This window comes from Haliotis rubra, unplaced genomic scaffold (assembly GCF_003918875.1).
Source record: "Haliotis rubra isolate DU_JTF1 unplaced genomic scaffold, ASM391887v1 Scf1277, whole genome shotgun sequence".
In the NCBI taxonomy this organism is placed as follows: domain Eukaryota; kingdom Metazoa; phylum Mollusca; class Gastropoda; order Lepetellida; family Haliotidae; genus Haliotis; species Haliotis rubra.
This window is the reverse complement of record NW_025765200.1, coordinates 37,362-51,326: the sequence shown is the minus strand read 5'-3', so window position 1 is coordinate 51,326 and position 13,965 is coordinate 37,362. Positions and strand designations below refer to the sequence as shown.

The following is a 13,965-nucleotide window of genomic DNA, read 5'->3' as shown; positions in this document are numbered from 1 at the left end:
TTCCCTGGCTTCTAAATTTGTTAGAATGATGAATTTGACAACAATGCCACAACTGCCACAACAATGTGAATGTTAATCTCCTGAGGGTCAATTTGAAGTCAAATGATGAGAATATCATGAAATATGTTCACTGCTGACAGCAGAACATGCCACAAACCCTTGTTTTAAATGCAAACAGTGTAGCACATGATCAATTCTTTCTGTCTGTCCCCTTTTGCATATGCAACAACCTGATTTTCTTTTCCTTTTTTAAAAATATACCCCTTTTTTCACCCAAAGGACTTTCAAAATGAATTTCTGTTTTATTAACAACTGTCTCATTGCTGTTATGGATTTTATGATTTGACATTTAATGTAATCTCAACACTATTTTAAGCTTGTAGAATGCCTGTTGATGAATGGGGAGGTGTATCTTCAAAAATACAGCAGAAAAAGAAGCCTTCACATCCAATGTGGTATTTCGACAAGCCGGTCCGAAGTCTGTTGTTGGCAGTGTCTAATCAAGCATACTCCCTTTGCTTCGATATGCTTTACCGCCTTGTAGAAGTTGCAGTACTTGTACGTATAGGTACATATAGTACATTTAAGTGTCCCAGTCCAGTTAAGGCACCACAATGTCTCACTACCAAATTCCATCACTCGGTCATCCTCATCCATTAGAAATTTCTGACAGTGTCCCCTTAATGCCTCACTGTGTAGTATTTCAGTTTCCCAGACATGAAATAATGGCTGTACATCAACCCCAGAAGCTGTTTAGATGTAAATAATAACAACTGACCCTTGTGGAATGTAATATTATGGGTCTGAATTCACATTTTATAGACATGAGAGTGTTCGATATCTTAAAATTATCTCCCCTGTTACCCAAATACATTGTGTCTTTCTCTAACCCAGTAACTCATAAATTACTGCAGAGAAGCTCTGTTTTCAGCTGATATTGCCAAACACGGTTAATTGTAGTTAAAAATGTTCAGTTTAGAGCAGGGTAACCAATAAATTTCCAAAGTTATGTGGATTTTTTCACTTTGTTCCCTCTAAACTGGCTTATACATGAAATTGGCAAGTCTCAAACAGCCTCAAAACAATACACAGTAAATAATTTTGAAATTTCTGGAAGTATTTCAAAGTCTTAGCTTGATGAATCAATAGAGTCATGTGGAAGTTCTTATCATGCCATGCTCTAAAAGTGATTTCATCTGTTGAAGGGGTCATTTGCCTTGATCGACTAACAGGCGGCAGGGTACTGTGGTCAGTGTTTCAGATTGCTAGGCATTATCCAACCCCTCACTTATTACATTCTGGCAAAGTTCATCATCCAGCCTTACATATGTCAGGATGTTAAAGCTGCTTAATGTTAAACCTGTCCAATTTCATGCCTGAATTCCATGATTTTTGTCGTTCAAAATATATTTTGGATTGACATGATCAAGGCAGTCCCAGTCATGCATGGAATTAACCCATCACCCCCCTTCTCTTGTGAAATAAAAGTAAACTCCCATGGTATATGTATGATTTGAAAACTTTCTCTATTAATGCAGAAGTGCATTTTGTATAGCTTTGGTGAAATAGACATGATATAACTCTTAAAGCTCTGTCAGTGCAACAAATCAGTATGTACTTTGAGACCGCCTTCGTGGTGTAGTGGTAGGAGCGTCCGCCCGGAGAGCGGAAGGTCGCGGGTTCGATCCCCAACCGCGTCATAGCAAAAGACGTTAAAATATGGTACTTGTTGGTCCCTGTCTGGCGCTCGGTGTTAATGGGTCCAATAAGGACTGGTAGTCTCGGAGTCAGTATAATATGTCTGAGTGGGGTATTCATGCTTCACTGTGGCGTGGTATCTCAGTGGGCTGGCACTATAAAACCAGCTTAAGTCTGGGCTAGTACAAGCAGCCGCACATCACATACATACGCATGCACTTCGTCATATGAGCGAAATATTCGAAAGCACGACGTTAAACCCAATTTCACCTCACCTCTTTTATACTTTGAAATGATCATACACAAATTTGTATTTATCTTATACTCTTGCCATTGTTTTAACAGATTGAATGGAGAATTCCATATTGCCATATGAACACAAGAGCTACTCAAGATGAGAATCTCAAGTGATATGTAAGCATTACAGCAGTACCCACTTATACCTGTTGTAAAAGTAATGTACCTCTCTTATATGGAAAATAAAGCTTCGTGATATGTATTTACTAATTCATTCAAGCTCTTGAATCTCTAAACCTTGTGTGCAAATTATTCCAATGTCAAACTATCTTTTAAGTCCCATATGACTATAGACCCATTCAGATTTAATCAGCATGAAATGTTCCAACTGTTCAGTGAGTAGAGTATGAAAGATATAACAATAGCTTATATTTATTGAGTTGGACTTCAGCTTACAATTTGTATAAGTATTTAATGCACCTCTTCATAGCTACTGTTTATTGCTCTTTCATTTGCACCAGATGTATATTATTTGTGGTACACCAAGCAACATTATTTCTCATGTCTTTGTAGCAAACAAACCAATAATTTCAAACATCCTATGACAAATCTAAGTCCATCAATGTTTAGATATGATATGGTATGGGGCAATATTATCTCAGACAATAAACAGAGATGTTTGTGTAATGGAGACTTTATATGAGAGATTGCTCAAATATATGATATGATTGGCCCAAAGTTTGTATGTTCAGTTCTTAAATCCCATGATTATGAGTGAGTGAGGGAGGTTAGTTTACGCCGCACTAAGCAATATTCCAGCTTATATGGCGGAGGCCTGTAAATAACCAAGTCTGGACCAGACAATCTAGTGATCACCAGCATGAGCATCGATCTGCTCAATTGGGAACTGATGACCAAGTCAGCGAGTCTGACCACCCAATCCTGTTAATCGCCTCTTACGACAAGCATGGGCTATGGAAGATCAAGATTCTAACCCGGACCTTCGCGGGTCTGATTATAGCAGAACTGGTAAAGGGCAGAATTTTTTTTTAAAGAGTTATTAATTTTTTAAGGAATACTGATCCTGAGCAATTTTCCAGGACTGGTTGTTGCTTTTGTTATTGTTCATTTTCCTGCTAGTACCCAGGGGTGCTGGGGTAGCCCAATGGTTAAAGCATTGGCTCATGATGCTGAAGACCCAGGTTCAATTCCCACATGAGTACAATGTGAAGCCCATTTCTGTTGTCTCTCCTGCCATGGTATTGCTGGAATATTGCTAAAGGTGGCGTAAAACCACACTCATTCACTCCCATATGATATCCCAGAATTCTTGACTGGGTTGTGATCTCTTCTGTGCCACCCGCAAGCCCAAGTGGTAGTATATTGGTGATTCACCATTGTTTTGCCTCACTATCCTCTACGACCTTGTAGAAGTTGATTTCTAGAAGTTGTGGACATGTAGGTACATTTAGTACATATAAGTCCTCCAGTTTAGTTAAGACTGTGTTTCAATATCAAGTTCGATCATAATGATAATACTGTCTGCTTGTATTGCGCTTAAACGCCATGCATTCCATGCTGAAAGCGCTAACAGGTATCAGGTATTTTGAGTTTTCGTTTACATTCCTGATTTCTTAGTCAAATCTTGGAAAATGTTTTCAGTGTGATATGTTTTGTTTAATAAACTCTGAGAGTTAAATGAAATCTGATGTTTTTACTTGTATCGAAAATGATCGAATTGAGGGTCCACAATAATGTGGGAAGAGAGTTTCAAAGATGTGTTGCTGCAAAGTGAAACGATCTGCAGCCAAAACTTTTCAGTTTATATGAGGGCATTTGAAGTTGAAGCTGGGTGCGAGTATACACACAGACAAGGTCTTGCAGCTATTATGGAGCTTTACCGTACACACGCTGGTGGGTCAGTACTAACACGTTAAACTCAATCCGCTTTCATGCATTGGGAATTTCCATGTTCTCTCTTCATTGCCTCATTGAGCAGGATTTTTACTGTCTGAATTTTACACCGTTTTTCAGGAATATTCCAGAAATATCAGGGCGGGGGAGACCAGAAATGGACTTCTCACATAGTGCCCATGTGGAGAATCGAACCAGGGTCTTCGGCGTGACGAGTGAATGTTTTAACCACTAGGCCACCCCACCGCCCCAAATGGATAAAAAGAACCGAAATGCATATGCCACATCACCAAACGCATAGTGATCAGCTAAAGTTCTTTGGGTGATGAGGATGCAAACAGTAGTTTCCTCAACGAGGGAGATCTATGTGCAGCAATCATGTGGCTGAATATTAGCTTTTAAGAAGGTGTAGGTAAATTCCTGCAGTCCCTCTGACAAACAGCTATAACACCAATAGAAATTCATACATGGGCCTCATGAACAGTTTCCTGGTAGTGAAGGCAAGACATTACTGAAAAAAACAGCTTCATCTGTTCAAACAATAGAATTTAAATAACTCCAGTGCATTGTCTGTTGTCTGACGATATTAAATTTATTTCAAAGAGTCACAGTGTATAAAGAACTCCCTCAAAATGGACTTGCCTGTTCTGAAAGTCATGGCTAACAGTCATTGCTGTTTAGTGTTTACAGCTTTTGGGACAAGCTGCATAATTTTTTAAATATTGAAATGAATTTTTCAGGAAACAATCACAAAGTCTTTACTCGTGTGTCAAAGAATGTGTTACAAAGGCAACAGAAGTCTGTACACAGCTCATATTTCCTCATAGCATAACAACTTACAGTTAACTACAAAATGAATCATCCATGGACAACTGGCTGAGAAAGGAACCAGACTTATAGTGTGAATTTGTACCAAATACAAAATATACACAACAGAAAGCTTCAAACATGTCAAGCAAGGTTTTCAACATGACATTCAAAAAGCATTAAATGAAAATTCAGATTCTTGAAACTGAATGCAATGGCCTATTTCAAGCAATCTTTCATGGCACTAAATCTTTAGTTATATTTATTACCATCAGTGTCCCCATTCTGTTTCACAAGGCTTTTGATGTGAGACGGTGCAGCCTACATCTGCTGCAGAACTTTCTTGTTCAGGTCTTTTTGGATGAATATTCTGAGAACAAAAAGACTAATGTCATATTTTCTACAAATAATTTTAAATAATGAAGTGAGACAGACAGGTTTAATACTTAACAATGCTACCTATATGGGATGAGTTGAGTGACTGTGTCAAATTTGGATCCTAAAGAACACTGGAAATGAAAGGCATGATTCCAGAGAATCCAATTAGGTCCACTTTCAAAATAGAGCACAAATACCTGATTTCCCTTCATAAATACAATGGCAAAGAAAACCCCTTACACAGTCCTTGAGGCTGCGGCTGTCTGGAAGTTGTCTGTGAGTTGCAGAGACAAAGCCACTATTAAAAAGATCTGAATCCATCATAGCATTATTTCCAAGTCTCCAAAACGGTATCTGAAAGTAGACAAATATACATATATGTACAACTCCCTCAATCATGTTTTTTGTCTTATTATGCAACACTTAGCAATTAGGCATTTGGCACAAACCTGAAGAGAATCAGGTTTGGACCAGGCAATCTGGTGATTGATGTTATCAACAACAATGCCCCTATCTGTATTTTACTAACAACATGTATCCATTCAGTCTCTTTCAATTTATTTGCGGGTGTGGCAGAAAAGGGACATGTCATATTTTTATTCAGCTATTTTGATTCCCTAAGAATCTAGGTCAGCTCCAGGATGAGAACTTCAGTAAATCTCACACAAAAAATATGAGAGCAAAAAAATTAATTTGAAAGGCACCATAATAGGAAATGCCAGGAAACCAGAAAAACAGACAATGCCACAAGCCAATATGAATACCATTGATTGAGAGAAAGATATCCCCCCACCACAACAACATATTTTCTAAATGCCTGGCCTTGAATGAGTTCTTCAAGCAACACTACACATCCAATGACAAATACATTCAAGTTTGTTGGGGCATAAGATGAAGACTCTAAGTGATTCTTAGTTTAATTTGTATTTTTAAATTTAGCAATTTATTGACCTAAAGTATGAACTTATTTTACTGACATAAACAAATGTAAATCACATTGTGCATGTTTTAGATATTGACTCCCTCTAAACTAAAAAGACAAAAAATCCTTTTAACCTGGTGCCTAGAGTTGAATTGAGAATAAGGAGTGTGATATGGATGTAAATATTTCCTTCTACAAAGCGTTCGAAATGGATTTATCGTAATTGTTGTCTCTCCTTGCTTGAACGTACATCCCTCTCACATTTAATATTAGCTTCTGTGTATAGTATAGAATATCTTTTTCATTTTGATACTTAGAAACAATAAAAATACATCGACAATGAACGATACAGTTAATAGATATTGAGTTTATAGAGATTATGAGTTTATGCAGAGAGGGAAAAGGGAGAGAAAGGTGCAGAGAAAGATAAGAGAGAAAGAGATAGAAAGATGCGTTGAGAGAAAGGGAGAGAGAAAATGACGCGCGTGCGTGTGTGTTTGCGTACGTTTGGAGGGAGGAAGAAGATTTAACGACTACAATACGAGGTCGCTTTTAGCGTATGTAATTTCAGAGAAACCAAAACACTGTCATTTAGCAATATTCCAGCAACATCACTGCAGGGGACACCAGAAACGGACCAATTTGTACCAATTTGTGGAATCGGCGTGACGATCGAACGCTTTATCTACAAGGCAACCCCACCAAATATGTATTCAATGATCACATATACATAATACAGGACTGTCACTGGAAGTTTAAACAGTATTCTGTTTGAGTGAGTGAGTGAGTGAGTTAAAACTTAAAGTCACATCGGCAATATTTCAGCCATATCGTGACTTAAACTAGTTCTAAATTCTAAATACAATATAAAACTATTTCGGAGGACCTCTTACACATGAACGCACACTATGCACTATGGCTACGACCTCGCTAGAACCGCACCATCCCCTCCTTCTCTGACAAACCCTCAGTCCACACACCCGTGAAGGTCCCGATTAGAATGGACCTTCAGTAACCCATGCTTGTAAGAGGCGACTAACGGGATCGGGTGGTCAGGCTCGCTGACTTGGTTGACACATGTCAATCGCGCAGATCGATCCTCATGCTGTTGATCTCTGGATTGTCTGGTCCAGACTCGATTATTTACAGACCGCCGCCATATAGCTGGAATATTGCTGAGTGCGGCGTAAAACTAAACTCACTCACTCACAGTCGTCACCCTGTAATACGCACCAGTGATAAGACGTTTGCTTGTAGCCGTTACGGCTTACTATGTACAGACTAACGGCTCGCTATGGCTGAAACTACTTTTCACCATGTGGTCTTGCCGCACAAATTGTGCGACTAAACGTTATGCTTTTTGGGGCATATTTATTTTGATGATATAATAATTATGTAATAACTTGATCTAAAAATGTAACATGAATTGTGTAAAAGTTCGATGTTATTTGGTATATGTTTTGGCACAAATGGAAATAATGTCTGGTTTTAATTGTGAAAACAACATATATTTCACAAACCAATGTGATACCAGGTCACAAGTATTAGGGTGTGTATGTGTGTAATCGGATGTGGATAATGTCAATTGAATCGTGGAGTTACAGAATAATGTTATAATTTGAGTAGAGGTGAGGTGAGGTGAGGTGGAATTGGGTTTTACGTCGTGCTCTAGAATATTTCGCTCAAATGACGACGTGCATGCGTGTGTATGTGTAGCTCCTTGTACTAGCCCAGACTTAAGCTAGTTTTATAGTGCCTTTGCATCGTTAAAAAAATTAAACGGCTATTGAAACACATAGCATGCCAAGGCTCACGTCTGCACAACGGCATGAGGCCATTGGGTGAATGTCTCAACGACAAGTGGCTGCACATTTCCACTGCATTTCTGCACTGGTGAGACGCTACCAGAACACAAATGACGTCATCGATCGGCCACGTTCTGGACGTCCACGTGTAACAACGCCAAGACAGGACAGATGGATAAGGGTGACCCATCTTCGCCACATGCAGGTTTCAGACTGCAGTGATGACTGCCCGAACGATCGCAGGAATTCGCCGTATCCGACCCAACACAGTTCGACAACGTTTACGTCATCACGGGATCAGACCACGACGTCCCGCCATACGGCCTATCCTGACACAACATCATCGATAAGCTCGCCGAATGTGGTGCCGAAGTCATGTCCGCAGACCCTTGTTTTGGTGGAGAAGTGTTGTTTTTACAGACGAGTCCAGGTTTCCCATAGTGATGGACGTCAAAGTGCCTATAGACGCGTGGGAGAACGTTATGCACAGGCCTGTGTCTTGGAGAGGAATCGCTTTGGTTGTGGTTCCGTGATGATTTGGGGTGGAATAACAGCACGCCAAAGACCTCCTTTGGGGATTGTTCAGGGCAACTTAACTGGTGTGGGCTACAGGGATCAGATTCTTCGACCTGTGGCAATTCCTTTTCTGCAACGTCATGGCCCTAGGTTAACATTCCAACAGGATAATGCCCGCCATTATACAGCAAGTTTGCTATGGATTTCTTGCAACACCACAACGTTGACTTACTGCCTTGGGCTGCAAATTCACCGGATCTCTCCCCGATAGAGCATGTTTGGGACGAGATGGATCGACGTCTGCGCCGTCTTCCTCATCCGCCAGATAACGTCCTTGACCTTGCAACAGAACTTGAAAGAATCTGGCGTGACATCCCACAAGCCTTCCTTGCACGTTTGATTAGCTCTTTGCGTCGTCGATGCACTGCTGTTCTCAATGCCGATGGTGGACATACCCGTTATTGAGCTTGTCACATGGCCGTTTGACCACTGTCCCGCTTGTGGACTCGTGACGTCATTGTGATTGACTTTTCAATTGAAATTCTCCCGACTTGTTATGGTCTCATGATCCCTCCATTAAAGTTTATATGTACCTTTGACATTGTCATCGTACTTATCAACTGGGATAATATTTTGACAATGCACAGTTTCTTTATGTGGCTAGTATATATCACGGCGGTGGACACCAGAAATGGGCTTCACATATTGTACCCATGTGGGGAATCGAACCCGGGTCTTCGGCGTGACGAACGAACGCTTTAACCACTACGCTACCCTACCGCCCCTATACATGAATAAGCTGAATTTCTCTTTACGATAAAGGGCGGTGAAGTAGCCTTGTGGTTAAAGCGTTCGCTCGTCACGCCGAAGACCCGGGTTCGATTCCCCATATGGGGTATAATGTGTGAAGCCCATTTCTGGTGTCCCTTGATGCCACATTGCTAGAATATTGCTCAAAGCGGCGTAAAACTCTACTCACTCACTCTTAACGACAAATTCATATGACAAACAAATGAAATCGAAAGCATCAACACTAATTGGAGTCAAAGGGTCATAAATTCACATTTAAAACAATTCCTTTGAACACATTCTCATTTTCAAATACTTCATGTAAATACTGGCTATCTATGATTAACAATATAGCGTAAAGATGTGATAAAATGTACCCGTCACCGTGACGCAGCCAATGTCATTACGACGTAGTGAGCCGTTACTCTGTACATAGCAAACCGTAACGACCACAAGCAAGCGTCCTATCGATGTTGCGTATTACAGGGTGTGAAACCAGGCAACAGAATCTCTGAGACTGGAACCTACCATGTCCTGATGGGTGGATACATGTACTTTGCCCTAGACAACTGACCTACGCGTTTTCCCAGTTATAGTTTAGGCGACAGACGAATAATGTGTGATAAACTTCATTTACAGGGAAAAGGTTTAAAAGACCCAATTTCTTTCAGGTAGACGAGTGATCGATCTACTATTTATACAACGACCTTTTACATTAAGAGAATGGTGCCCTCCCCGTAACGACTCGTACTACAACGAAAGTATGCTTTTTGTATGATACATTCAGAGGTTCCTCATGAATCAAAGTCAATATCGAACAGTTAATATCTAATTGATCTGTCCAGAACTGTAATTGTTGCGAACAGGTGCGAAAGTGTTCCTTCGTAAGTTTGCATTGAGCTGTGTCAAGCTGCAAGTTGATGCTCATTCGTATTCATGTAACCTGGCCATAGAACAGCTGTCAGGGCTAAAGCATTGTATGCAGATATATTCAATTATATGTCTGATCAAGTGTTGTATCTACTGCTGCTGTCAACGAAGATCGCCCTACGTAATCCGATGAAATGGTCCTTATGGATTTGACACTGTAACTAAAAAAAGATTAAGTGTGTTTATACCATACCTGCATGTAATAACTGGGCGTGTTTTCTCTTTTCAATGACTGATTTACATTTCTAAAATATGTATTATATTCCATATGGTTTCAACAAATATGTTTTCTTTCTTAACTCGTTAGAGGCAGTGGGGTAGCCTAGTGGTTAAAGCGTTCCCTGGTCACGCCATTTCTGGTGTCCCCCGACCCGATATTGCTGGAATATTGCTAAAAGCGGCGTAAAACTCAACTCACTCAGTCTTAACTCGTTGGGTTTACAGTGTGGACTCAAACACACGTGCGTTTGCTTTTAAGCTGATTCAGCTACTTTAATGTTGGGGGAGCGGGGTAGGTTGGAAAGGGGGATTGTAGTGGTGGAGGGGGTGGGTTTTAACGCAGGTCTTCGGGGAAAAAGGTGCATACACGTGGCGACTTGAGTGAGACTGAATAGTTTTTCTTTCATTTCTTGACGAATATCAATTTCGTTTGGACAAACTGTATATCAGCTTTATTTGATTAACATGCGAAAAATAGTTATTAAACGTATACAGGGAACAAGTTATCTATTTCAAAAACAGTGTATGATTAATACCTAACCCTAATCTTACGAGTAAATACCACTACTATAAACAGTTACATAAGGGAGTGAGTGAGTTTACTTTTACACTGCGTTCAGCAATATTCCAGCTATATGGCGGCGGTCTGTAAATAATCCAGTCTGGACCAGACAGTAGAGTGATCAACAGCATGAGCATCGATCTGCGCAATATATGAAAATTATATGGTAAATATGTAATACATATAGGCGCATACAAACGTACTTGAAACACATTTATGCTATGTTGTACAAACTAATTTCGAAATATTAGGTTAAAGAGGAAAGATGTATTAGATCCCAATTTTCGTAAAAGCTGAAACTGAGTAATATTTACGCTCCAATAACTGAATTTATTGTAAATAGTACTTTTTCCACGTCTATAAGAAATCTCTGTTAAATGAGTCGATTGTACCTATCACGAGTATATATTTGTGTTTCAGCTGTATTACATCTGTACGATGTTTGTTTGGATATACTAATCGAGTCGGCACAAGACAATCGAGTCTGGACAAGACAATCCTGAGTGATTGTCACCATGCCGACTGATGATAGTGATGATACTATCCACCAAACTCAAATTGGTACTATGTTTGAGCTTACTTCAATTTCGATCATTCTGAAGGTTTTCTCAAATTTGAGTAAAACTTTAACTTAAGTATCCTTAAGTTTGTTTCACCGGTGGCACGAGAAGGTGAAAACATATCCTGTTAACCGGTCTAGTCATTTATGTTCACCTGAAATAATTCGGGAACGTATGGTATAAGTCAAAATATGGAATTGCATCGGGCATCATTTTTTGTCACTGATGCATCAAATTTCGAAATTTCCTCTATATGCCCAACATAAAACTTTTTGGAAAGACCGAACTGAGACCTCGCCCTTTGTAACGTTGATCGAACAACTTCTGAGCAAGAATGGTATGACGTTCTTTATAATATATTGCTGAGTGTGGCGTAAAACTAAATTCACTCGGTCTTTGTGAAAAGAGCATGCTTAAGATTGTACCTCAAAGTTGTGAAATGTAAACACCAAAGGCTGGAGCTGTTGGAATATTGCTCGACATGAAAGGAAAGTTGACCATTGGAAAGTTAAAATCCTCCCTTTTGTCATACAGCCTTGTGGAGAGTGTTTTGTCACTCTGAATTAATCTTTATGCATATAGATCTATAAATGAAGAAGTGATTTAGGCAGTCTCACTTCTCTCCTTATAATTTCAAGTCAAGTTCAGGTGGAAAGTAAAGCTATTAGTGGATTGAACGATATCAAATTTACATGTACCTGAAGCTTAGGTTGAACTTCCTGATTTTTCCAACTAAACAAGATCCTACTAGATCTAATTTCCGTCTTGTAATTTTTAACTTCATGAGAAAGGTTGAATTAATAGGGAATATTTATTCAGTGCCATTTGTGGTACATGTCTATTTATATCTTGATATGAAATTCCTACGAAACGGCACCCCACTGAAGAGCAATGCCTGAACACGTCACAAGAAATGTGTCACGTGAGTATGACGCGGGAAATTGGTTACCGGAAGTGCCAATAGTCGTCTGCTGCTCTGTACTGGCATTTGATTTCTGTTGCGCAACCAATTCTTGAACGTATGTTCCAGATGGGCTGCGACCGGGCACCCAGTTATCTGTTTCGAATGAGAGACAACTGCAGAAAGCACGTAAAAAGTTCTTAGTTGGCGTATTGATCAGAATTTGATCCGTTGCTGTCGGTAAGTTCTAGATAAAGTTTTCTAAGATATTCTGGCATTGGCCATTTGATCCATGCCAGATTTCAGAACAGTACTCGACAGTATTAGTGTGATTGAAAGTAGTGGAGCTAAGCCTAATGATAAGTACTGCCGACGTCATGTCGCCTTCGCGAGTACTCGGTGCTGACTTCGTGCTGTCAGTATAAATACTATTTTGCAATCAATAAATGTGATTAGGCTTTCTATGTCTGATCTCAGTGGAACAGGTGTCTTCATGTTCACGATTCATATTTCATGTTTCAGATTGAGACTTTTGACTTAGATTCTCTTGAGCGTCGAAGTCGTCTTTCATCATGGACATACCAGTAAGTAGCTAACGTCTTTCGAGGTCTTTTTAAATATAAGCTGTGTTACTTGTAATGTTTGTCTCAATCTGATCTCAAATTGTGTTTTATTATCTGCTGTAGGTATGATATCGAATTTGCTGAATTTATTTGCCAGAAATCGAGGGTTTTTTTTACTTTCATTAGAAACAGGTATGTATTCCAAAGTTAGCGCCTTTTCCTCGTGTTGTGGGTTTTCAGACGCTAAAGAACATCTGGGGGGTTCTTTCATAATCACATAAACAATTGTGAAACATGTCATTAACTTATTAAAGACAACTTTATTGTAAACACAAGTCAGCATCCCTGCACATACAAAGTATGTGTGGCGTCTAACTCCCCTGGTTTAACGACAGCAATAGAAACATAATCCGAGGATAGATTGTAGTCTAAATTATTACTAGCTTGATTGAATAGATCCTGTATTGTGGTACATTTGACTGAATAGATTTAGATCATAGAGATAGATAATCATTAACTAAATATCAATCAGAGATGCAACTTTTACCAAAACATTCACTCTAGTGAGTGGTGAGATGTTTAACTAGAATTAATTAATTAGAAGCAGACCATGAAGTTAAGTCCTGAATTTGTATCCTAAATTTGTATCAATTTGTCCACTATATTTCTAATAAACGGTCATTTTAGGCAGCCCTAAGGGACTGTTTATAATTTATAGGGGATGATGATTTGTTATGGTGAAGCATCTACAATGTGAATTTTCCTTCCCCAAAAAAAAAATAATAAATAAAATAAAATATATGTACAAAAATCCCCAAATTTTTAAGCATATGTTTTATGTATGTGTGTACAAATTTGATGACTCAACCAGCTTCCCAGAACAAAATGTGTCAACCCCCCTTGAAATAAATCATCATCAAACACCCCACTCCCAATCCATAAATTATGAATGGTCCCTAATGGGAAATGCTTCAATATATATAGTTAAAACTAACCGTTGTCTAAGGCCAAAAGAGAATACATGTCTGTTTCCTATTACATGCTGTTTAAAAATAGGGTAGGTGGGTTAGGTTTATCTTTATTTTAAACTTATTATAAAACGTTTTTAGTAGCACCAGGTGGGCACCAGAGAAGGTCTTCAAGAGTATCATATCATGTAGTGAC

General features: G+C 39.2%; 1 protein-coding gene across 1 annotated transcript in view; it reads left to right on the top strand.

The window, feature by feature from the left end:
• Positions 1-12,378: 12,378 nt before the first annotated feature.
• LOC124266733 (protein SSXA1-like) overlaps positions 12,379-13,965 on the top strand; it is a gene marked incomplete at its 3' end in the record, with an annotated part of 37,448 nt that continues 35,861 nt past the window's right edge. The window contains exons 1-2 of the mRNA XM_046701522.1: positions 12,379-12,478; positions 12,761-12,822. Of these exons, the coding sequence (XP_046557478.1) occupies positions 12,811-12,822 (12 nt within the window). The remainder of the gene's footprint in view (positions 12,479-12,760; positions 12,823-13,965) is intronic.